This window comes from Phasianus colchicus, chromosome 2 (genome assembly GCF_987193195.1).
Source record: "Phasianus colchicus chromosome 2, bPhaCol1.hap1.1, whole genome shotgun sequence".
NCBI classification, from domain to species: domain Eukaryota; kingdom Metazoa; phylum Chordata; class Aves; order Galliformes; family Phasianidae; genus Phasianus; species Phasianus colchicus.
In genome coordinates this window covers 38,229,128-38,255,420 of record NC_143437.1, presented here as the reverse complement: position 1 = coordinate 38,255,420, position 26,293 = coordinate 38,229,128, and the positions used below count along the sequence as shown (strand labels likewise).

The following is a 26,293-nucleotide window of genomic DNA, read 5'->3' as shown; positions in this document are numbered from 1 at the left end:
GAATAAAAAAGACAAAGCAGTAAGTTTGCAGAAGAGCACAGAAAATAAATTGCTTTCTTTTAATTTTTGTGAAAAGAGCACAAAATTAGAACAAATAATCATGCACACGGGTCTGATGAATTGTTTTTATACCTTTGATCTCTCCTAAATACAGTTCCGAAGACACAGCCCTCGATGATAAGTTCACAGTAATTCCCAGCATTTAAGAAAGGATTTCTCACAGCACTTCTGTTATCGCAAGTGGGAAGTATCCATGATTGACAACAGTGACTAAGGACTACGTTGAAGACTCCAGTTTTTGTAGTGGACATATCTATGAGCTTGAGTATTATCTGAAAAGAAGAAATTGAAGATTAAAAGTCTTCATTTCCACAAAAGCTAGTGGAAAAAGAGAAGATTCAGGTTAGATGTTAGGAGAAAGTTCTTTACTTAGAGGGCAATGGCACAGCTGCCAGGAAGCTAAGGGTGCCCATCCCTGAAGAGGCTCAAAGCCAGATTGGATGGGGCCCTGGGCAGCCTGAGCTGGTGGGTGGCAGCCTTGCCCATGGCAGGGGGTTGGAACTGGGTGGAATTCAAGGTCCTACCTAAGCCATTCTGCTGTTCTATTACTGCAGGCATGATCCCCTCTTGCACCTGAGATTCCCTTAGGTTAATGTTGTTTTGAACTGACTTACAGTTCTGTTTATACTCACAGGTGAATGGGTAACAACTGGCCCAATATGCTTATGTTAAAAAGAAGACCAAGAACAAACACTGATACAAATCTAAGCAGACTTTTCACAAATCTCCTGGGAACTGTAACAAATGCACCTGGGCTTACTTTATTGAGTACACAAAGCTTGTGCTTTCAAATTAATCCATACTTATTTAGAAAAAAATTACGCAGTTTTTTCCCCATCGTGTATCTACATTACATCTACATTTAATGAGGATTATATCCATGTTGAAGTTCACGTTTGTATGTGAGAAATTTAGCAAATTTGAGTTTTAGCACAATTAGCATTTGCATAATTACAAGGTAAGAGGAAAAAAGCAGCAGAAGAAACGAAGCCTAGAATCACAGTGCTTTGGGCACCTCTGCAGAAGACCTACATAGAGCAGTACTTCCTTTTTGGCTCAAAAGTATCCCTTATCAACCCCTCTAATTATTATGAAAAGACAGTGAACCTTGGCAGACAAAATTACACTTCTGTAGCCAATCAGTATCAGGCAGTTCCATTTTTTCCCAGCCTTTTTATCTAAAACTAAATAGACGTTGCACAAGGCACAAAATGGCTGCTGAGGAGTGGGATAAGAATATATGTAAGTAAACACTTGCTTGGGAACTTTATCTTCATTTTCTTATGAAGGGGCAAGAAGGTGGCTCAACCAGATGCCCTTTGCTGAATACAGGAGATCTTCATTAGCACCTGATGCCTGTTGCCATGGTATGCCCCACTGCAGACAATGGGATAGCTGTCATGGAGACTCAAGACTCAACATTGGCAAAATAAACCTTACATAATCATAGTGTCTAAAATACTAATATTGAAGTTAAGATGGTAATTCTCAACAAGAAGGAAAAAACAACAACAAAAAAGAAATGTAAGCTAGCTAGAGATCAGTTGCCACATATAATTGCCAAATAATCATTAAAAGACAAACCTCACAAATTTCTAGAACTTGCAGATATTTACCTATCTTCATACACACATTATTATGGCTTGGGTTCACATTAAGACTACAAATGCAAAGCATTATTTACTGCTTAGAACAGATGACAGCAATGCTCATTTCAAGAAAGTGAGCCGAAAATAAAGCTTATACATTATTTATTGTTTACAAATATGAGTCTGACATCAGGACACAGTTCAAGACAAAACTGCAATCTGATCCAGCGTAACTTCTGTGCTAAGTGAAAAGCAACAAAAGACAACAATACTAAGCATACATATGTATGGGTAACTAAATTACAAAGTATTAATGCTCTGGTAAATGTCTTCACAGTCACTGTGAGCTGCTCTGCACAAACATTTATTTAACGGCCCGAGGAAAAGCAATAAAAAAACCAACAAAAAATCCACATGAAGTGTTATTTAGAAAATAAGTATGCTATGCCTCCCAAGATAAACCAACATCCCAATACTGAATACAGGGACTCAAAATGAAAGAAAAAACACCATGACAAAGGGAAGGACTTCTGAGGTACATAAAACTATGTGCATTTACAAAAAAAAAAACAACTAGAATTCTTTGTCTTCCAAAATCTGGAAGCAGTTCTACCACACAGCTTTAAACTTGATTCTAAAGGTGACAATATTTTTTGTTGTTTCTTACACTTGGACACTCAGAGGGGAAAAAAAAGCAGCGCTGTAAAAAAAACAGTTAAACATTTAAAAGATCCCTTATTTAATAGCATCTATTTAAGTTTTAAAGGGCTGTGATGTTTCATCTAAGAAAATATTTTCTTAAAGACTCTTAGAAAAATTTTCCAACAACAGCTTCTGTCAGTGCAGGTGGCAAATCTTGAATACAAAAATTCAGAGAAAGTGCATAATGCAAGTATAATTCAAAGAGCAAAAAACCCCACATTTTACTCAATGTAGAAGTCTAAAAATATGAGAAACACTTTTTCTGTGTTGCAAGAACAAACAATAGATATGTAAAGTCTTTCATTTATAAGCCTTTACTCTGAAACTGCTCAAGCTGGCAAACATGAAAAGCTAACAATATTTTAAAAATGCACTTTGATCTTTTGTTTGTATTGCACTGCAGATTCCCTTCAATTGTTTGCTATTGCCTTCAATAGTGTAAGAGAAAAAGCTGACTGAATATGAAGGTTTCACAGATCTTTTTACTTTCTCACAGAATAGAGCTAACACTGTTCCATGCTTCAAGTTCCATTTGTTTATCTTCAACCTAATTCTCAGATCTTGATCTCCTTATCAAACTAGTTTCTTTTAGAAAATGAAAAAAAAAAAATCACCACAAATGCTGAAGAGGAAATGAAAAATAAAAATTTATCTGGATCTGAAAATGTATGTTTATTTCTCACAAATGGGTTCTTAAACTGACCTCTTTTATCTTGGCATACGCTGGGCCGTTTGCACTTGCAGCAGCTAGAACCTCATTATCAAAGATGAACCGAACAAAAGCTTTCAGATTAGACCAAAATATTAGCTGTGTATTGCTCAAAGAGGATATGATTTTCCAAGCCAAATCGAATGCTTCTATGCAGAGAGATTCCTGTAAGTTCAGAAGCTGAGAATAAAAAGAAGAAATGTGTTAAATTTGACAAAACAAACACACCTAAGTAGTATCTTCCAGTTGTTTCATCTTTTACCTTGGGAACAAGGACTTTCATGCAGTCAAACACAGGTAAAACTTGGTCTGAAGGAAGAATAGTTAGGGCTTCCAATGCAGATTCTAGAATTTCTTTTGATCTTTCAGCAGTTAACAACAGTTCTGAAGTTCCTTCTTCATACTCTTGAGCCAACATTGGAAGTTTATTTAAAGCAAAACACAGGCAAATCCACTGGTCACGTACATAGCGTGCAACAATTCTTCCCCATCCCTGAGATGCTTCCTCACATAAGCTGCAAAAAAAAAATCTTCTTAAGCATGCACTGTATTTAATGATTGCGCACATTCTTATCTACTATGAACAGTGTTACTGTACTTATTATACTTAAGACACTCAAATTTTCACAGGTTAAAGGGGAGACTGGGCAAAATCCTGAAAAGAAATCCAAAAATAAAGTTTCCTAAACACAGAAAAATCAGTCCTGAGCTCAGGTTTTCTCATTAGTTATAAACTTCTGGAAGAGTATTCAGGACAAACATCGCATGCTTTCTGTACTTTTACGTTTCTCAAGTACTTGCTTTTTGACCCTACAGCTTGCTCTAGATTTCCCTCCCTTTCCCAACTGTAAATAATTTCTTTTTAACCAGGCTTGTGCACATGCTCTGGCTTTGTGCAGTGTACAGATAGGTAAGGTTGCCTAAGCATCAGCAACATTCAAAGCTAGCTCTGGTTACACAGAACTGGAAAAGTATTTCAACAGCACTGAACTGAGTTAGAGCACTTTGGTCTGAAATATTATGGCTGTTTCAATGCTCTAGGACCAGAACAAAGACGGAAGAGCAACTGAAGGAATCATTTGTGCTCACAATTCTTCAATTTTTATCTAGGTACAAAGTTATCAAAGAAAAAAAAACCAAAAACAGCATCTTAATCACTGTTCCACTCTCTAATCAAATTTGTTCTGGACTATTACTTAATCAGTATCACAAACGTACCCACTTTTTTCTTCAATGTAAGACGGTTTCTTTAATACTTCATTAAATTGGGAAAAGGCAGTAAATCTCTTTAAAGCATCCACAGAAGGCAAATCTTCAAGGTGTGCTTCAGGTTTCCGATCCACTAGCTCACAAACTGCTGTGAGTGAGGCTATACTAGTTACTTTTTTTATTTGTTCCTTAAGCTTCAGCTCCTAATAAGACCAAATTAAAAAAAAACATCAAATATGCATCCATTGCTTCTCTAACACAAATAACCAACTGATACATATAAGGAAACAAAATGTCTTAAGAAAAATACTGTCAATAAGCATATAGTTTCCTAATATTATTAAAAACTCATTGTTAAGTATCTGCAAAATACTTGCAGTGTCCAGAGAGCACAGAAAACATTTTCCCATCTGAACTGCTCAACACTACTTTTTCTACTTAAATAAACCTGAACCTAGAATGTACTATATCATCATGAAAATAGAATTCTCACTGAATTCAAAAGAAGTTTGTAGAGGCCCCACTGAACGCTGAATCAGAGAATATTTATTTTGAAATGAATGGAGTCAGTATTATAATTCATATAGCCAAAGTAAAAAAGTTCTGTTCTTTCTTAGAAAAGTAAGCCTGGCGAATCCAATCCTTACAATCTTTTTACTGTGCTATTAACTGTTATCGATAAATAATTCAACACAAAAAAATTGCAAAGATTAAAACTAGTACTTGCTGGGCAGTATAATCTCCTCCTTTTGAGTGATAATAATGATTCTTTACCTTTTGAAAATATATTTCAGATATATTAGCCTAATTAAATACTGCTACAGGACAAGAAACAACGCACCAAAAGTCAAAGCAAGGCTGGGTTTCAGAATATTTTTTTCACTGCACATTCAAGCTAACACTGCAATATGCCCAAGGCATTTTCATTTAGATATAACTTCCCAGGGAAATCCAGTTCATATTTGAGGAAAAAGCTTTCAAACACATTTAGCTCATTATAGTCAACTACAGTTTTCAATTACGCTTCACCAACTACTTTTAAGAAGTAATGTAAGAAAACAAAACTTATTAAAAATCTTAGGTACAAATATTATATATTGATGCTATGCTGCCAACTGATTAGACATGTTGGGAAGTATATGCATACATACATAAAACTTTGTTTTACAGACATAATTTCATGTATCTGTATTAATCAATAACTGCTGTCTTATTTACTTTGTATCAGTATTTACTGCTCTAAGTAATACTGAATTACCTCTGCAGAATTTGTTTCCCGAAAATTACGAATAGAGGCATTAGTCAGGGATGAGATGAATTTCTTGACAGTTGTCAACTTTTTTGAGCTGAGTTGCAAGCACAGATTCACAATCTCTGGAATTAAGGCTAAGTATAGGTCACAACGATCCAGGTCACCAACCTACGAAAGAGGATACAATGGTAAACTGAAGTATTAAGAGGAAGAACCACAGTGAAAACAGAAAAATGATGTCATCAGCAATAGCAAAAGGAAAACAACAGCAGTCACTGCAGCTGAACAACTTTTCCTTTATTATTGTTTTTTAAATTCAAGGAACTGTATGACAAACAAAAAATCCTTTAGTTTTAGTAGTAGCACCTTTGCAATTTCACCATCTTTCAGACTTTGGAATTCAACTCTAGCACTTGCTTCAATGCAGTACAACTTTTCTTATCCTTCTTCTGTCACACTAGCATTCAACCTTTCTTTCTTCGCATTTCCCTTTCTCAGAAAGAGTATGAAAAGTATAAACCGAAAGCAGCCTGGAACCCCAGGCTTCTGTCCTTTACTTCTGCAGGAACAGGCACCTGTGTTATTGATACTACACTGTTCTCTCACAGACTTTACTTTTTTTTTTTCCTCCATTTCACCAAACACAAGCAGCGACTCTGACTTCTATTATCACTTCTGAACATTTTTCCATATAAATTCCTCCACAAATTCTACATCAACTTTCTTCCCCAAGCTCACTTTTTATCAAATAATACATAACAGTGCCCATCAAAAACATTACAAAAATGTTTCTAAGCAAATGGACTTTTTAGGCATTAATAAATTTGATATGAAAACTCAGACATTGGTAAGTCAAATTACCAAGCAAAACCACACCAAAGGAAGCCTCCAAATAATTACTTACCGTACTTAACTCACTTGCAGTAAGCCGCCGGAGTATAAATTCAAGAACACTCTCCACAGGTATTACTAGAGATTTCCAGATAAAAAACAATACCTCATCTGTGTGGAAAGCAGAATAGATATATTAGCACAAAGTAGTACACTTTCTTAAACAAATGACACCATTCAGATTTAAGTTACAGTGCTGATATTATATAGTACTAAGTATTCAAATACCTGAGAACACTTTAACATAGCTCTGTGCTCTTTAGCAGCACAAACCAGAGTCCTAAGAATCAAGCCAGGTGATATACTTTCCTTGGATTTAACAGGAATTAGGTGACAAAACCAAAAACACACCCCCACGGGGAACCCAAAGACCAGAGTGCTATTTTCCAGTTTTTAATGCACACTCGTTCTGGTTCCATCCCTGTGCACAAACCCCTTACCAGTGAACTTGCTCCTTAATAAAGAACAAAGTCTGTACATCCAGCAATTCACTGTAACAAAAATGTAGCTATACCCTTCAAATACCCACAGAGGTTAAAATGGTGTGGGTTTTGTCTGCATTCAAATTGTTTAGAAGTAACTGAGATTTGCATAGAGACTAATCCTAAAAGATTTTCATCTCTTGGCTTAACATCTCAGAAGGTTATTATACAAAATGCAATACTTTCTCTAAGAAAAAGCTGGACTCCACAATATACTGTAAAATAAAGCATTTCACAAACAAAAAGACAAGTTTATTACACAAAGAAAGTAGGTGCCCCTGGTAAAGCATACGTATCCACATACTTAAATCTGAGTTTCAGGGGGTGAGGGCTAGCTGCAAATGAAAGCTAAATAAATGAAGTATCAATATGCACACGCAGCTAGAAACCTCTGCACAACTGTCCTGTTCTAAAGACAGAAGTCATTAGTTTCTGTATTTGGGAGAATTACTCAGAGGTTACATCTGTTGTTTTGGGTTTCTTTTTGGTGCTGACCTTGAATTATATTTAACATAGCAGCATTTTTGCAGATCTTTCAGAAGGCAGAAGTGTAACAAGGTGCATTTCCAGAAGTTCCAAATCAATACTGAGCTTACCTTCAATGCTCTATGTTAAAATAGCTTATTGGGCTGCATTTCTAATGCTTTATTTGTATAAAACAAGCAGGTTAAATGTCACATTATTAACACCTCATCACTTTTTCTAAAAGTGATTTAAGCTTCAACTCATTATAAAGCGTTATGCAATTAAAAACATAAATTCTTCAGATAAACATTTAATACAACAAAATCCATTTCACTATCAGTGGCTCTCTGACACTATTACAAACAGTAGATAGCAAACAGCAGAATTAGTGAAGTCTGCATAGATGCTAAGACCTCTGGAAAAACGTTGCTGCTTTCAGGATGTATCTATCCCCATTATAGCATTCCTAAGTAAAAAATATTCAAATTGTTATTATTTTTGTTTTACAAGTTTATAGAATCCCTTTTTTCTTCCCTCCCATTTTTTCTTGTTCCCATGACTGCTCACATCATTTTTAATCAACATAGCAGCAAAACTTCAGTATTCTGCAGCATTATATCCCACCCCCCAGCACAGATAGTTCACAACTCAAGAAACAAGATTTAATACTTGGCTCTTCTGTGCAAGATGGAAAAACATTAAAATTATAGGAAGTGATGTAAGAAAAGCAATCCTTGTTTATCTTAACACAAAATTACAAGTCCAGCTTGAAAGGCTCCTGATCCTGGGGCACTCAAAAGGAGGCAAACACCACGATGTTCAGCCTTGTAATAGCTTAAGAACCCTGGCAGCAGAACATGAAATACTAAGTTGGGCATCTAAATTTCCAAAGCAGCAGCGACTGATTGCACCTACCTTAGAAAGCACAGAGGCAGATAAAGAAATGATTTACAGAATAAAATATTAAAAAATGTGAACTGTAAAAACTCACATAATTGGTACTCTACATTTCAAATAGCTGCTTTTTTTTTTTGTGAGGGGAGGGGGAAGGGAGGTGACTGTATAAAGCACTTAAAATAAGGTTTTGCATTTACTTCAGGTCTGCATTAAAACATCTTTACAAAACCTGGATGCAGAATACCAAATCATTTTTCTCCCCATATTAGACTGTAGATATTTGGGCACTGCTCCGAAGATATTCTCCTATTTCATTTTATAAATAACACACTGAAGAATAATCTGGAGAGGAAGAAAAAAACACCAAGATTCATCCTGTTCAAGTTTAGCACCCTAACCATGAAAATTCTATTGCAATTCCTCACTCTCAGGAAGATAAACTCTGGTTACAAACTGACAAAGCTTTATCAGAAGGAGCAGTAAGGACTCCACAGTTGCTGGAGTCCATAGCTACAAGTTAAGATGCTCAGCCATTGGCACAGGTCAAACTTCCTGGACAGTCAAATGACCACACTTGTGCTTAGTGAGCACTGCTTCATCTTCCTGCTTTTAACCAAGACCACACTAAATCAAGTCAGTTGAGCATGCCAAGTAAAATGATACCAAATACTGTGAAATAATCACAGACATCCTAACTTTTGCATTCTGAATAGCGTTAATCGAAGCAGAAGCATCTACCAGTCAACCATGGAAATAGTATGGCCACCAGGATCATTTTATGTGCTCAAGGAAAGCTCCATCTGATCCTGGGGTAACTAAACAGGCTAGGCTGGGTTTCTAAACTTATTTATTTTTGAACTGTCTAACCAATTTGTGAAATCCACAGACTGGCAAAGAACAGGCCTATAGATACTTGCAACATGGGCTCATTCTCCACGTTTTAGATGTCTGCAAAACTAATTTAATAGATAACAAGTGCTCTTTGAGAAAGGTTCCACATTCTCAATTCCCAGTCCCTGGGGCACCTTCAGAAGAACCTCTGTAGGACTGAACCTAATTTCATAAAGGATATGTCAGATTTTCACATTTACCACTTCTAGGCTTGTATTAAGTTGACAATAGTCTTAAAACATGGAAGTATCTTAGTTTTAGTTAGACTGTAATTAATATAAGACACAGTATACTGAAGATATCACTAACCATCTTGTGTATTGGAACATTTTAACGAACGGGTCTGCAATAACTTCAAGAGAAGCTGTAGGCTTTTATCTGTTTTCAGTGTTGGTATGTAAGCATTACTGCCAAGTTTCATCAAGACATCCAGAAGAGGGTTCAAGAAAGCCTCTAGTTCAATCCATTTTATGTTGCTTTTTCCACTACACAAAAACAAAAATTAAAAAGAAAGTCTTCTTCTGAGTATCTGCCTTAAGTGCTGAAGTCACTTACGGAAATAAATAGCCCATAGGTTTCTATGTCACTTAAGAATCCATGGAAACGTTACCCAGTATGTTTGCAGTTGGACAAGCTCTACAAACTGTCAAGCTGACCCAAAGTCCACAGGGAAAAGGGAAAAAAGGACAATTTCCTGATTTGATCAGACTTCTATCAGACCCTTTGAGTGTCAAGGGATAACAAAAAAGGAGAGAGAAATGTAAGACAAGGTAGTTCATACTTACCTGGATTTATTCCTCATCCGTTCCACATCAGCAGCCAACAGAATCATTGTTGCAACAAGCTTAGCTTCAAACCAGTCAGGCATAGAGCAATTTTCTCCTGATCAAAGATATTTTAAGGTTTCCACAGCATTTATAAAATAGCATCACATTAATTTAACAAACTATCAAAAGAACAGCAACTAGTGTTAACAAGAATATTTTCTGCGTTCTTTTTTCTATATACAAACTCAAGCACAAATGTTTTCTTTTCTACACTCACAGAAGTTGATCCTGTTTGCCTCTATGCCAAAATCAATTCTAGAAAATGTGTTGTAGTAACAGACTCCAACACACTTATCTATTGCTTTTAAAAGAACGCTGCATACTCAATGAAGTTAAATAAGAAGTAATCTCATAATGCTTCCTTCAGAAACATCAGCTGTTATTTTAACCAGCTAGAAGTTATATCAAGAACTAAAGCTATCATATCAGAAGAAAAAAGCTGAACTGAACTTTCCTTATTGAACACGTAATTGTACTTACAAATAACTTCTTACATAGTGCCTAGGGTAGCTTCAGGGTTTTTGGCTTCAGAAATTCAGAAAGCAAAACAAACTTTGAATGTTCAGATCAAGCAGCTGAATATGGCCCTTCCCCCTTCATAGAGCTGCTTATAAACTGAAATTCGTTTATCAAATCAAAATAAAACACCCCTTTTAAAAAGTGAAGCAGATGCATGCCACGGAATTACAGATAGTACAGATAAAGCCCTAAAACACGTCAGGCAGCAGAGAAGATCTGCTAAAATCTTTTAGTAAAGGGTTTATCCTGGAAAACTAATCAACAAAATTTCTTTGCAGCTTCACTGTCTTATGATTAGATATTAAGTTTCTAGGCCATGTAAAGCTTCTGAAGCTGTTTATCATAAGCAAATTCTGACCTAGCTTTTGTGTCTTCTGTAGGCCAGTATCAAAATGAGTGTCACACAAAGTTAGAAAGCATTCAAAACCAGTCAATTTGACACTCATTTCAACGTACCTGAAAGAAAACTATGAAGAGAAGTTATAATAAATCAAACTGTGGTAGTGAGGAAAGAAGTCTCTTCAAAATTTACCCGCGTATCTATACAGAGTACAAAGAATGTTCCCTGGTAAAAAACACAGCTCATCTGCTTCTGGAAGGTGTGCAATGAACTGCATAACCATGATTCCAAATTCTCTCTCCATAAATATATTAGGTCATTTTACATTTTGCTGACAAATGCCATAGATTTTCTTTCAAGACTACCAGACCGGTATCTATCCAGATTTGTTTATGTTTACCACTGCCACCACACTACAGCATTTTCATGCATCCCCAGAAAAGTAACAAAAGAAATCTAATGGATAAGCATCACCACAGCAATAAAACTGGGTATTAAGGCTTAGTTTTCAATTAATACTGTAGGACTATTCTTCATGATGAAAAAATGAGATTAAAAAAATAAAGTTGGTATTTAAGAATGATAAATGTCACAACTTGAGTAGAACTTGGATAGGTACAATATAAGCTAATAACTCTTCTAAAAACCAAAGTCTTTTTAAAATGTTTTTTTTTAATTATCATCAAAACCATTTTATATTAATAAATATTTAACTTACCTTCAGATGCAGGAGTCTTAAGGTACTCTCTCACAAGACTGCTCGCATACAAACACAGTGATGAGATCTCCTGATGCTCAAAATCAGAGCACACAGACTTCCCAAAGCATCTGTCATTCACTTGCAGCCAACTGCAAAGCTAAATTAAAACCAGTATGTTGCTATTTAGCTCTATCTGCTGACTCTGTGCTGTGCTGACATCACCAAGATGACAGCAGTATGTTAAAGCACTGAAATATAAACTGTTACATCAGCAAATCCACACTGTAACAGGTCTACACTGGAGCTACCAAAAGGCTCAGCATGCTACAATCCACACACAGAAATAGAGTCATTCAGAGCATCTAGAAAGAGGAGATTATTGGTACCAACATAAGGGAAAAAAACAACTCTGAAATTTAAGTAATGCTGGTAAAATCCCCTTATCCCAGAAGAGGCTTCTGATCATCAAATGTTATCTAATGAAAATTGCATTGTTGTTTTATATATAAAAAGAATCAGTGGGATAGCATGAATTGTACGGCACACATAAAACAACGCTGCAAAAGCCTTCTACTGCTGCACAACCAGCCGAAGCTATGGCTAATTACCAGAAGCAACTGAGTATATCCTATATACAAAATGATTTCTTCTTGGAGTAATTTTTCATAGAAATTTGCATCTTATGTACATAGTTATCTTATAGACATACACCTAGAAATTCAAAATTCACAATCCCACTCTACTTGCTAGGCATATTCTTCCCTCTGAGCTTACCCTCTTATTCCTGCCTGAGCTGTGTTCGCATACAAAGTGCAAATCAGAGGCAGCTCATACATTTTTTGGCCCACATACTGCCCGTACAGGGACTCACATCATCTCCAACAGTACTCTCAGAACTAAGGGAAAGGATAAACATGCACCATACTAGAAAACTATCACTCTAATCCATTCCATCAGATGAAATTTTTCAAAAACAAAGTTAAGGAGGAGGAAAAGAAAGTAGTCACAAAGATGATAACTTTTATGTAAATATTATATAGAAATAACTGCCTGGAGAATCTGATAACCAAGAACAGCTTCAGCTGTGGATGTTACACCCACATGGTATCCTTAATAAAAGTAGAGAGAAAAGTCCAAGTCATGGCTCTGTGGATTCTATGGATGCCCTGCTTCGCACATTCTACTTTATGATACCAATGATTTAGAAGAGCATGGATCCCTGACAGGAGAGATTACAAATACTGGTACAGGCTTACCAACTGCGATTTTAGCTGTTACTGTAATGGCAAAAAAGGCAGAAGACTGGGGCTGCAATGACACAGAAGTCTCTCAAAGGACCAGTATTTGGAGACCAAAAGGCTGAGTAAGAACTGATTCTGATATGTATTTTGGTATGCATACATGCAAAAACTGCAATACTGGATATTCTAAAGATTAAGAACAAGACCAGTTGGTACACAGAAGCTCTGAAGAAATTAAACACTTTGCCTCAAGAAAGACCTTTTTCTTCCTGCAGAAGTTCTCAATTCTGCAGAAGAGAGAGGTCATCTTCTCCCCTCCTATTACCTTCAACAGCTGTGATGATACAGCTTAGAATTCTTTAGTTTTGAATCTGCTGAATTTTTTTTTGTATGGTTAACATTAACCCTTCTATAGCATTAAAGGAAAATCAGCTTTCAAGCGAAACCTTAGGACTCCACATCCAGAAAGTTCAGAATGTGCCAACGCAAATGTTGCTAACTAGTTAAATATTACATAACCAGTAATTAATCATGCATTTCTATAGGTATTAAAAAGTGTTTGGTGAACATAAAAGTAGCTTTGGTTCTCACCTCCATCCATAACGCAGTATCTCTCCGTAGGGACTCCTCTGGTCTAAGGGACAAAAGAAAGCTGGCAACCTCTGGAAGAGACACTTTCTCCTGAAACAATGAATGAAAATTGTACATTATGTTGACAGCTATTCAATGCGTAACATCTACTTGATGATTCAGGAAGTTGCTCTCATCTGACAAATGTTGCAAAAGAAGTGATCTTTCCACTGAACAGACTCATTTTTGGCTCTTAGGGGCCAACCTTACCCTTATTAAGGAATATAACTGAGTTCCTTCAAGCATTAAAATTATCCAATGGTTTGAGGCGGGTGGAACCATAGAGGTTATCTAGTCTCAACACCTCTCTTCCTGAAATCTACCTGAAAATTATCAAATGGCTAAAAGAACTGTGCTATCCATTATTAGCACTTTTTAAATTAATGACATAAATCAGTCACTGTTAGGCACTCTTCCTCTAGTTCTGAAAAAACAGTTTTGTTCAACATGGAAGCTCATAACTGAAGGGTAATACTTAGAGTCCACTCATCTAAGCAAGCATGTTATAACAACATGGATCATCTATCTACTGAATAAAGCTCTTGCTACTTCAACATTTACAACAGCTTTATCATTCTGATATTAATACTTTTATTCTTTTAGGTATTTAGGAACTAAATGAACATTCATAACTGTTAAAATCATAGTTTATACAGTGTATGTTATAGTAGGGTACTGTTTTATAAACAGTGCATGAAAATACTACAAGAAAATAGCAACAAATAATAAATAATTATATTTTATATATATAATATATATATATTATAATAATTATTATATTAAATAAATAAACAAGTAATAAAGAAACCCCTCACCTTATGAAAATTAAAGTCAACAGAAGCTTAGCCATATGTAAGTACTTTTTTTTTTTTTTTTAATGATAAGGGTAATGAAGCACTGGAACAGGCTGCCCAGACAGGAGGTGGATGTCCCAGGAGACATTCAAGGTCAGGCCAGACAGGACTCTGAGCAACCTGATCCAGCTGTAGGTATCCCTGTTCACTTCAGGAGAGTTGGAGTAGATGACTTTTAAAAGAAATCTCATCCAACTCAAATGATTTCATGATTTAAGTAGTTGCTAAAAAAAATTGCAAATCCTGTAAAATCAATTGTTCTATGTTCTGTCTAGGAATTTTGTTATACACTGTTTAACCAGAAGAAGCATTGATGCATTTCTACTACATCAGGAAGAAAAAAAAAAGCAAAACAAAAACAAAACCTCACCACATCTGTCAAATGCATGGCTGTTTGAAGAAGATAGCACTGAGCAGCTCCACGCAACAAAATCTGATGTGTAATCATGGTACACTGGAGGACATCTCTGCAAATAGGAAAAACATGTAAAAATATGTAGAACAAAGCATCGAGGATGTTCAGAAGCATCTTATACTTGCTAATTACTATTTTCAATATATTAGATTGTATTTAGCAACACATTCTACTAGATATAAGACAATCATGGCATGTTGTCTGATTTGGGCAACCTGAAACAAAGAATCTCTATGGTCACATCAGTTCAAACTGATAATTGTTTGTGTTTATTTATCTGTTGGAGATACAAAATAAATATGCAATCAAATTCTTAAACTAGCAGCGAAAGAAGGAAATCCACTGCTCTCATTAGCAGATAGGTCTTGACTTTGTTCTTTGTAAACTACTTTTAATCAATATTCCTTAGGCTACAGTAAAGTTTTATTTCAAAGTTTAAATTCATTTAGACTGGAGTAATCACTGACTTTTAGCAGGTCTTGAAAACAAACAAAAGCACTTAAACATCAGTAGATATAAAGAACAAGGTGTGTGCTAAGAACTTTAGCTAGCCTTTTATTTACAGGTCTTTCAGACTTCAATTTTGTGGGCTGCCTTTATAGCCTCACCTACCATTACACAAGTCACCCTGTGGTATGAATACTTAGTTCATCAATTACAATCTTCGTGAATTAGACATAAAGGAAATGGAATTTTCCATTATCATGGACAACCAGATCATCCCAGAAGTAAGAGATGAATTAAATTCTGGTTGTAGGTGTTCAGTACATATCCTTACAAGAAGTCTGTAAGAAAAAGTGTGGTTCATATTTTACCTTAAAGCATGAAGTCCATCAGTGCCCAGTACTTTACAAGCAGGGATGTATGCTAGAGCCATAGAAAGAAACAAAATGGGAACAGCACACCAATGCCGATTTGTCATCTTCTGAATAAACTTTAACAGGAAACCACCTTAAAATAAAAATAAACAAAATAAATCAAGTGTGATTTCCTGCTCTCAAATGCGTTTACATGAAAAGGACTCAGAGGAAGAACATTAGTGTCCCAGAAATCAACTTCATAATGGAAAAACCCTTATTCAACTTCTTCTTTAGCACTCTGACTGGTTCTTTTGAACACCTCACTACACAGATTGTGACCAGAAAGGTCTGGCAAATTGTTTGTTTTGGTAACTCAACCTAGCAAGCCAAAAAACACAGAATGTCAGTTCTAAAGATTTCTTTGAATAGTGCTGCATTATCCAAACTGCAAAAAGCTGTTAACCTTCAGAACTGAGGTTTATCTTTTTTTCTTCTAATAAAATAAAGTAAGCGTGCTTCAGTTTTCCTTAAAACAATTTTGTAGCTTGTTACAGCAGTCCCTCAAAATCTTTGAAGAATTCTCTCTTCAAAAGTGGAAACTCCACTATCAAAATGAGAACTACTACTTCTTTCCCCTCAAGTAATGTGGAAAAACTGTGGCAAATGCACATATGGGATATGGAAAATGGGTCTGTAGTTTTAATTTGACTTCTTTACTAAAAAGGAAAAAAAAAGATAGAAGGTGAAAATGAAACATACCTTTTTCTTCTTCTGGAAGAAGCATCAGATAAGTAGCCAAAAATTTCTGAAGCCTCATTCCCAAAGGAGGACAGGCTCCCATTAGCTGACTTGGTGTCCTGTTGGGTTTTAAATAGGAAATACACAACTGTCATGTTAGCAGCTACGAGTAGGACTGACCCTAAACAAAAATGAAATGCAGCTCAGAGGTAAATACACTACAGAGACTGTTCCAATAGGGCACTGAGATGGAGTGCATCATCCTGCTCCCTCCACTTTGCCCAGTGTTTCAACAGCATCTGGCAAATACAGAGAGGATGGAGAAAGTTACCAAAATGCCAACCTCCCTGGCCACCTCCAAACATACAGTATCATATCAGCACACTCAAGCATTCAAGCACAGCCTCTAGTTACTCAAGGCTGAGATCATCCTGTGTTAAGCCCACATTAAGAAATGGCACTGTGGATTCAACACTGTGCCTGTACATATGATATGCTGCAGGTCTTCGGATAAGCAGGTTACCAAGGCCCATGAAACAAAATCAGAAAATCCTCTGAACAACTTGTAGCGAGGATGAGAATGGTCTGATCTGGAGAACAGTGAAGACAAATTATCTCCACAACAGCACAAGACAGAAGGGATTTCCCTCCTGCGTGGAGCATAAACAAAACTACTGACCAGCACAAAAAGTTTTGAGAAAAGACGCAAGAAATTTTCTATGAGAGAAACAGAGATAAAGCACACATAAAGCCTCAAAAACCTGCCCACCAAGGACTAGCAGAAGGCAATCACAAAATTCTACAGTTTTCTCTCATACAGCTTGGCATTAACCCAAACAGCTTTGTATATTCCTGGTAAAATCAAACACGTACTTCTCCTCTACTTTCAGAAATATCCCAACATATGCTTCACCAGAACTGCAGAAGCTAAGACAGAAGACTCATATATTAACCTAGCACCATTTTAGATCACCAGCTGACTGTTCTTCACCCAAGTAATTTCAACTGGCAAAAAGTACTTTCAGCATGCTATTTCCCATTCTCAGCACCCCCCCTGTAACTAACACACAGAATTTAAGGCCATCAGTAAACTGAATGTATCACAATTCAGAACCCCTCCAGCTTTCATGTGTTTTTTTTTTTTTACATATTTATACCAAAGGAGGTCACTGTCATCCCCTGACCTCAAATAATCTGCTGTAGTTTGGAAAAAAATCTATCAGTTATGAATTTGCAACACCTTCTGAACGTGATTTAAGAAAAATAAAAGATAGCCATTCCAGTCATTTACCATGTCTCACTTGATTCCCAGGTGTTAACTGGGACTTTATGGCAACCCTATGTTGCTGAAATTGAACCTGCTTCATCTTACAGCCACTCATCTTTCCTGAGAAATTCTTTACCCATGAGTTTAGTAAACACCATTTATTTATTAATGTGTTTTTCTTTACCCAAGATTTTGCTAACATGCTGAAGTGAGTATTATTAGGACACTTCCAATAAACACTGCATTTAATAATCAGTGGCTTACCTACTATAAAGGGAACTTTCTGAGAGGGCATCCATTAATGGTCCAATAACAAACTGATAAAAGAAGAACAACAGTGGCTAAATGTATACTTGCAAAGCACCAGTAGATAGAGACAAACTAGGATTACTTCATTTCATTTTAAAAGTAGAGACAGAGAGCCAGAATCCTTAAGTAGAAGATGCTGTGCACAGACTTGATGAAGTTCACTTTTTATTCTGTTCAGCCAATTAATGATGATCAATAATTTTGAGGAGAGCCAGAGTCTGTGGAAATCTGAAGCATCAATCCTTCTCCTGCTAATTTAACTTCTGATAAAAGTTTCAATACAATGGTAACTTTAGAGAACATTAGTCTGAAACGTGAATGAATGACTGCACATAAAAATGCACTCCCCTCTAGTCAAGCCATTTAACAAGTGATATTATATTTGATAGCAATTAAAAATATTGCTGTTATTCACACGGATACATAAGAGAGTATTTATACAGAATGTATTTAATTGTAAAGCTACTGAGGCAACTGGTCTTACAACAAATTACAGGTTAGAACATCTGCTTAATCTGGCAAGTAATACCAAGCCTCTTACCTCTGAAAAACCAAGTGAATTTGGAAGATGCTTTGTTTCATAAAGCTCCAAAAAATGAAGAACCCCTTCCTTTGTCAATGATTTATTCTCACTCTCAAACATTCTTTTATAGATGCACATGTGCCACGATGGGTGAAACAACCAACAACCTGTTACAATAGCAAATTCTTCTAAATTAACATAGAAATGGCAGTGACGTACCAACATACTCCTTAGCCAACTCCATGTTTTAAGGAAGTGTATTAAATACACAACATATTGACATTCTGGATAACACACAACGGATTTCAAAAAGACATCTATTAGATTTATAAAAATGCCTTACTAAATCCCTTATGCAAAAAATATATTAGCACAATTCCCAAAATTTATTCCAAGCTTCAGTCACAAATGAAAATGACTACAAAACAGAAGACACCATGTCCTTTTTATTGCAAGTCTTCTTGTCCAAATATTGTACTTGCCTGCAACACTTTCTTATCTGCCACTGTTCTACTTTAGAAGTCTGGGAACTTTAACTTCCACCACCTTGCACTAATTAGACTAGCCCCATTTTGCCCTGTAGCAAATCCCACTGCATCACTGGCTCCTTTTATCCCTTCTCTTTCCTCTTCCACTGAGGCTTTCTTTCCCCCCTCCTTTTCCTACAGAGTTGTACAGGTGACTTGTAAGATCTACCTTAAGAATTCCTGATTTTTTTCTTTTCACACTAGCTCAAGTAAAGCAAAATACAGCAGGAAAGGACATCTTAATTAGGTTTAGTGGCATGAGGAATTAATATGCAATTTTGTCATATGGTAGGATTTCTTGTTGCAGCACAGAGCAGAAAAGCACTGCCTATAAAACTTAGCAAAGAGCTGTTATAATAACATCAAAGAAAAAAATGAGACTTAATTGCCTAACATTTATGAGATGTTTCAGAAAATGATGTCTTACCTTCTTCTCCTGATATAGCAAGCTCATATAAACTGTTTAGTTTAGGTAATACTGGCTTTATGACATGGATCTGAAATGTAAATCAGATAAGTAGTCTGTTTTATTACTCAAACCTAAGAATCAGCACTTAGTCATGGGGTGGAATTTACTATCAATACACTAACACAGCAATTGACAATATAAACAATACCTGTGTAACTGATCCCAGGGCTGGTACATAGCACAGAATTACAGTCTGCCACTTACTTAAGTGGAATTGACACATCCCCGCTACTGTATCACCCAAACAAGACTTCCCAACAAACAACTATCCCATTCACCAAATTATAATATGACGGTTTCAAATAGAAGAGCACAAAACTCTACAGACAAACATTTTGATAAATACAATTTCACTCAGCTACAGGAAAATAATAAATAGTGTAAAATAAGTAAGCTACAAAGAGGTGGTAACAACTGCCTATTGCTGTAACATCACACAACTGCAGAGGCCTCTTTCTATCCTGTAAACTAGACTGAGTCAAGAGCAGAAATACTTCTGTCCAACTTCACAAAGTAGTTTACTACAGAGATGTAGTGCCCTCTACTGAAAAGAAGTTATCAAGTGCAGCTGCCTGATTTGCACAATGGAACAGGTTAGCCATGGTCCTGAAACAACTTACAGTTCAGAGCTTTAATCAGAATTCTTTCACAGATGGAATAAATTCAGAATTTTCCTCTAAATGAATCACACTTACTGTATTTCAGATACTCAAAATTAAAAGAGGCCCGTTAACGTTCAGATACCTTCCATTAAATATTTAAAAAAAAACAACAACAACAAAATCAAAGAAAACCTATACTATTACGTGCCAAAAGAAACATATCACACACAAACTATGGTTAAGCACAGGTTCTGAGGCATCCTCACCTGGTTTCCTTCCAAAGTTTCCATGATCAAAATGTAAGTTTCCCAGAACTGCAGGAGTTTCTCATTCTCCTCAGCAGACCACCAAAACAGACTTGATTCTAAAAGCAACAAAAACATGTATTCAGGCACAGTTCCTTTGGAATCCATCCCGCAAAAGATTAAATACAACATCCTAAGATGGAAAGAGAGCCTTTCTTCACCCCAGAAGCTTCAGTTTCTACAGAATTAAGTTATAAATGAGTGAGGCCACCACAACAAATTCTACAAGCCCCCAAGCCTTTGGTGTTAACTCCCATGTGACTGGTAGAACATATCCAAGTGGTCTTGCAGGCTGAGAACAAGCAGGACACAGCATGCCTCAGCACCCTGAGGTGTATTAGAGGAGGGTTACAAAAATGATCCAAGGGATGGAACACTTCCCCTTCACAGAGAGGATGAGAGAGCTGGGGCTGTTCAGCCTGACTTCAGAGAAGAGAAGGCTCCAGGGAGGGCTGAGAGCAGTCCTTCAGTATCTAAATGGGGGCTATAAGAAGGGGACAGCCTCTTTAGCAAGGTCTGTTCTGACAGGACAAGGGGAAATGGCTTCAAACTAAAAGAGTGGAGATCTGGGTTGGATACAGAGCTTTTTACAGTGAGGGTGGTGAGACACTGGCACCGGTTGCTCAGAGAGGTGGTGGATGTTCCAGCCCTGGAACATCCAAGGTCAGGCTGGAGGGGACTCTGAGCACCCTGACCTAGCTGTAGGGGTCCTCATTCACTGCAGGGCAGTTGGACGAGGTGGTCTTAGAAGTTCCTTTCCAACTCAAACGACCTTACGAGTCCACAATCCCATCAGTCCAACACAAACCAGGGTCCGGGACTCACCCGACCCGGCCCAACCACTCTATGACAATGATTAAAGTCGGTGCAGGTCTTAAGCACCCCATTAAGCACTCCGACCCTTCTGAAGTCGTGCTAGTTCTGCAACAGGGGCTCGGGAGGACGTCCTGCTCTTCCACACCGACACGACCTTAGGGCCCGGCCCTGCCAGCCGCCCCTCGCCCCCCTCAGAGAGGGAGAAGGCCCCATACTGCCGGCTCGCACAGACGCCGAACGCGACGCGAGGCCGTACCGTCCGGGCCGTCCGTAGGGCAGCGCAGGCAGGCGGCCTGACCGCCGCTGAGGTCCACGGCGCGCTTCAGCAGGTAGCGGGCCCTCTTCCGGCACAGCCCGTCCCGCTCGGTCAGCCCCTCCTGCACCAGCCTCCAGAAGCGAGGACACAGCCGCGCGTCCGCCGCCGCCCCCGGGCCCCGCGGCGGCAGCAGCGCGTCGGCCAGCGCGCTCAGCGCCAGTAGCGCCCGCCCGGCCCGCGGCGCCGGCCCGCCGCCCAGCAGCCCGTCCCACACGCGTCCCAGCGCCGGCGCGTTGCCGCCCAGCGCCGGCAGCAGCCGCCCGGCCACCAGCGCGGCCGCCGCCTCGCCTTCGCCCTCCTCTCGCACCAGCGCCAGCGCGACCGCCGCGCAGCGCGCCACCAGCGCCGGCTCCTCCAGCCGCGGCGCCGCCGCCGCCAGCGCTTCCACCGCCGCCTCCGCGCCCGGCCCGCCGCCCGCCAGCTCGGCCAGCGCGTCGCGGGCGAGACGGGCGGCCAGCGGCGCCCCGCACAGCTGCACGCAGTGCCGCAGCGCGCCCCGCGCCGCCCGACCCAGCCGCAGCCGCTCCGCGCCGCCCGCCGCCCCCTCCCCGAGGCGCAGCAGCGGCCGGCACCGCTCCAGCGCCACCTCCCAGGCGGCCCGCCGCAGCGCCTCGCCTTCCGCTTCGCCCCGCGGCCCGCCGGCGGCCAGGCGCTGGAGCAGGAGGCGCAGCGCCTCCGCGCGATCGGCGGAGAGCGGCGCGCACACGGCCCGCAGCAGCTCGCCGGGATCCCCGCCGCGGGCGAGCAGCGCGTCGGCCAGCACCACCTCCATCGCGGGCGGGGGAGCCTCTCCGCGCCTCTCTGCGCAGGCGCGGGCGGGGCCCAGCGGGCGGCGTGCGCCGCTCCCGATGGCCGCGCCCAGCTGAGGACTGAGGGGAGGGGCGGTGTCCCCGTGGGTCGGCGCCAGGGCGGCTTGCCGGTCGTGTCGATAGCAAGTGCGGCCGTCGAGCTGTCCCCAACACGCTCAATAACCCCTCCGTCATTGCCGCATCTCCACCTTTCTTGAACGCTGACTCCGCCACCTCCCTCGGCAGCCTGTGCAAATGCCTCACTACTGAGAATCAAAAATTCCTAATATTCAACCTAAGCCTCCCCTGGTGCTACTTGAGCCCATTACTTCTCGTCCTATTGCAGTTACCTGGCAGAAGAGGCCAAACTCCACCTCACCACAACCTCCTCTTCTCCAGACTGAACGATCCCAGTTCTCTCAGCTGCTCTCCACTGACTTCTGTTCCAGGCCTCTCACCAGTTTCATTGCCCTTCTCTGGACACATTCCGGGGCCTCAATGTCTTTCTCATAGTGAGGGGCCCAAAACTGTACACGGTACCTGAGGTGTGGCCTCACCAGAGCTGAGTACAGGGGGACAGCCACCTCCTTGCTCCTGCTGGCTGCACCATTTCTGATACAAACCAGGATGCCATGGGCCTTCTTGGCCACCTGGGTGCACTCCTGGCTCATGATTAGCCAGCTGTCAACTAACGACCCAGGATCCTTTTCCTCCCTGCAGCCTTCCAGCCACTCTGCCCCAAGCCTGTAGTGATGTGTGGAAGTTGTTATGGCTAAAGTGCAGGACCCAGCTCTTGGTCATGTTGAACTTCATCCCATTGGCCTCAGCCCAGTAATCCAGCCTGTCAGGCCTTCCTACCTTCAGGCGTATCGTCACTTGTGGAGACAACTCAGTGTAACCTGCATACTTACTGAGGGTGCACTGAATCCCTTTGTTCAGATCATCCATAAAGATATTAAACAGGACAGGCCCCAAGACTGATCCCTGGGGAGCACCACTCATGACCGGTCACCTGCTGGATTTAAACTCCATCCACTCCTGCTCTCTGGGCTTGGTCCTCCAGCCAGTTTTTTATCCAGCAGAGGGCATACCCGTTGAAGCCATGGGCTGCCAGCTGCAAATGATCATTTATAAAACAGGCATTCTCTAGTTGCTGAGACCTGTCCACATGACCATGGCAGAACGCAACAAGTCCACCTATGCTGGGAAAAGGAACAAATTTTAATCCTGCTTGTTGATAAGATTTCTGTACACTTTAACACTTCGCATATATTTAGTTAATAAAATACCTATTCCAGAAAAAGATCAAGGAAACAATTCAGAGATGCAATTAAATGTTAAGTAAAACATTGTACCTTGTTTCACTCACACAAAAACACTTTGCAGAAGAGGAATGACAGAATGTTTGAAATAACTGAACAGAATGCTAGCAGCTGAAAACTCTTCCATGCTATAGCATGTTTTGTTTGCTTATCCAGTCACTGTGATGTCTTTAGTAATTCTTCCATTTGTTACCTAAAGCATGCAGTCAAGATGTCTTGTTGGCACTTCTTTTAACAGGCTTGAGTAAGTCCCCAAAAGTTCCAGGCACATGCAGGACCTAGCTAAATGAAGCTTTAAAGGTATGTACAATGGGTACTAATCAAAACAATAACATATTAGGTGCTTTGTTGTTCTCCATTATTGTCTGAATCCCACCTTGCCTTTATTTTTACCACAATGGGTGCAAAATCTTATGAGCTGAAACACAGCATTTACATTTGAACTGCATTACTGCAGATTGTCAGATCAGACAAGTGGATGAGGAATTCAGTTCACAAGCGGTTAGACTAGAGAGTATCTGAGTGTGATCACAGAATCACAGAATGACCTGGGTTGGAGGGGACCTCAAGGATCATGTAGTTCCAACCCCCCTGCCTAGCAGGGCCACCAAACATACACCTTTACTAGATCAGGTTGCCCAGAGCCTCGTCCAACCTGGTCTTGAACACCTCCAAGGACGGGGCATCCACAACATCCCTGGGCAGCCTGTTCCAGGACCTAACCACCCTCCTAGTAAAAAACTTCCCCCTAACATCCAACCTAAATCTTCCCTCTTTTAACTTAAAACCATTTCCCCGTGTCCTGCTATTATCAGCCCTTATGAAGAGTTTACTCCCCTCCTGGGAGTAAGTTCCCTTCAGATATTGAAAGGCTGCAATGAGGTCGCCCCGCAACCTTCTCTCTGCAGAAAGCTAAAGGGAGAAAAAAAATCAGAAAAGTAGGTAAGAAGCTAAGAAAAATAAAGGAACAGTAGGGGTCATGGAAAGAAAGATTATCCCTGTCTGGCTAGCACTGAAAGCAGTAGTACATTAGAAACTTCTGCTGTCTGCCAGGGGATAGGAGAAAGAGTTAAAAGGGATGAGAGAGGCAAAGAAGAAAGCCACCTTATATAGATCAGTTTGTTCTTTAGTCCTTGAACGCTTGGCTAAGAGGGATAGAGGCTGAAGTGTTCCAACTGGAAGAGGAATAATGTCCAGCCAAGTAGGTAGTCAGATAATTTCTGTAAGTTGGCTGTACTTTTATTTTCTAATCCTCTCAATCCTGTTTCATTTCCTCCTCTACACTGCTTCTAAACCTTTCTTCTAGCTCTTTTGGGTTGTGATGCAAGTTTATTTTAATCTTTCCTCTTTTAATCACAGAATCAATCACAGGGTTGGAAGGGACCTCAAGGGTCATGAAACTCCAACCCCCAGCATCCTCTTCTTCTAGTTATCCCTTGCTTTGTAATTCCACAGATATCCAAAATAATCTTTGACTTTATACTTTCCCATCCTTTTATCTAATGCCAAAACATTGGCTTTCACACTGACCTACCCAATGCTTCCAGTCCTAATTGTCCATGCATTGGACTTTCAAGCAAGTACCTTCATGCTTCATGTTTTTATTCATGCTAACACCACCTTGTTTTCCTCTCTCATTCCACAAACATGGCTTTGTTTTAACACTGTCACAAATCCTAGGCTATCTATGTGAACTAATAAGGTGGTCCCTTGACTGTGCTTATCTTCTCATCCATTTCAGCTGCAAATTTCCTGAGGCAAAAATGATTGCCTCCTACACCCCTGAGGAAAGTCAGTGCAGTAATATGCATAGAGAAGAAGGATAACACTAATTGCAAGAAGCAAAAATAATACTAATAAAAATTACAAACTGGCAATATATCAAGCCACAGGGAAGAAAAACGTAGAATAAGTTTTGCAACTGAGTTTTTGTGAGGATAATAAAAGGCAGATGAAAAGGTTGCTCCAGGGATAAGTGGTATGAGAGCTGAAACTTTTGTAGCCTTTCATACACCCACGCTTCCCCACATACTTGGGGGGAGTCAGACTTGTTCAGACTCTCAAGCTCACGAATTGCTCAGCATCCAACTGTAGATCCAGGAGTCTCAACCAGCCCCGTCTCTGGACGACTCAGGGAAGCGTGAGTGAAGGCTGCATAATCTCTGCAGACAGAAGATGGTGCTGTTGTCACTGAATTGTGCCTTCCACTTTTTTTTTTTTTTTTTTTTTTTTCCTGGTGAAAAGCATGCGACTGCAGATAAAAAGAAAGGTATGGAAAAGGAAAGGTATAAAAACAACGGTAACTGCCATTTCCTGTATTTTTAATTGGAGAAAATAAGAGACTTAAAGAGAAGACTGATGAACGCAAAGAAAATCAAGAGTCACCTAAGGGAGAGAGCAGATCTGCAGTTTTCAAAGGTATTAGAACAGAGGAAGATGTAAAAGAAATTAAGAAAGGCAGAGAAGTAACACAGACTGTATTCTGGATCACGCCTTCCCCATTGCCTTCAAGACACCCTGAACTCTGATTTTCACAAATCTGTACTATATGGATTGTCACTGTGAGCCATAGAGGGGAAGTTAAGCTGGTAAATCTCTAGTTATAGTGAGTGCAGTGGAATGGTCTGGAAAAGATGAATTAGGAGAAAGAATCAGATATAATCCTTTGCCATCTGTCTTTATTTTGCTAACCTGCTCAGCAGGGCACTGCTGAAATCTGCAGTCTTTTTATCTGTTTCATGTAGCTGAAGATCATTCACTGTACAGACTGGAATTAGAAAGCTTCCCAGTCACAGCCTGCTTTCCCTTTTGTTGACCCTGCTTGTTTTCTCTTTTTCA

General features: G+C 39.6%; 1 protein-coding gene across 1 annotated transcript in view; it reads right to left on the bottom strand.

Moving 5' to 3' along the window:
• Positions 1-22,167, bottom strand: part of TARBP1 (tRNA guanosine 2 -O-methyltransferase TARBP1) — a 34,149-nt gene extending 11,982 nt beyond the window's left edge. The window contains exons 1-18 of the mRNA XM_031599846.2: positions 21,286-22,167; positions 20,175-20,272; positions 19,265-19,334; positions 18,329-18,477; positions 17,743-17,795; positions 16,233-16,330; positions 15,489-15,624; positions 14,629-14,725; positions 13,366-13,455; positions 11,552-11,690; positions 9,933-10,029; positions 9,457-9,632; positions 6,426-6,523; positions 5,528-5,689; positions 4,279-4,472; positions 3,323-3,575; positions 3,055-3,240; positions 133-332 (exon numbers count right to left, since the gene is read on the bottom strand). Of these exons, the coding sequence (XP_031455706.2) occupies positions 133-332; positions 3,055-3,240; positions 3,323-3,575; positions 4,279-4,472; positions 5,528-5,689; positions 6,426-6,523; positions 9,457-9,632; positions 9,933-10,029; positions 11,552-11,690; positions 13,366-13,455; positions 14,629-14,725; positions 15,489-15,624; positions 16,233-16,330; positions 17,743-17,795; positions 18,329-18,477; positions 19,265-19,334; positions 20,175-20,272; positions 21,286-22,117 (3,128 nt within the window). The 5' untranslated portion in view covers positions 22,118-22,167. The remainder of the gene's footprint in view (positions 1-132; positions 333-3,054; positions 3,241-3,322; positions 3,576-4,278; positions 4,473-5,527; positions 5,690-6,425; positions 6,524-9,456; positions 9,633-9,932; positions 10,030-11,551; positions 11,691-13,365; positions 13,456-14,628; positions 14,726-15,488; positions 15,625-16,232; positions 16,331-17,742; positions 17,796-18,328; positions 18,478-19,264; positions 19,335-20,174; positions 20,273-21,285) is intronic.
• Between the last annotated feature and the right edge of the window lie 4,126 nt (positions 22,168-26,293).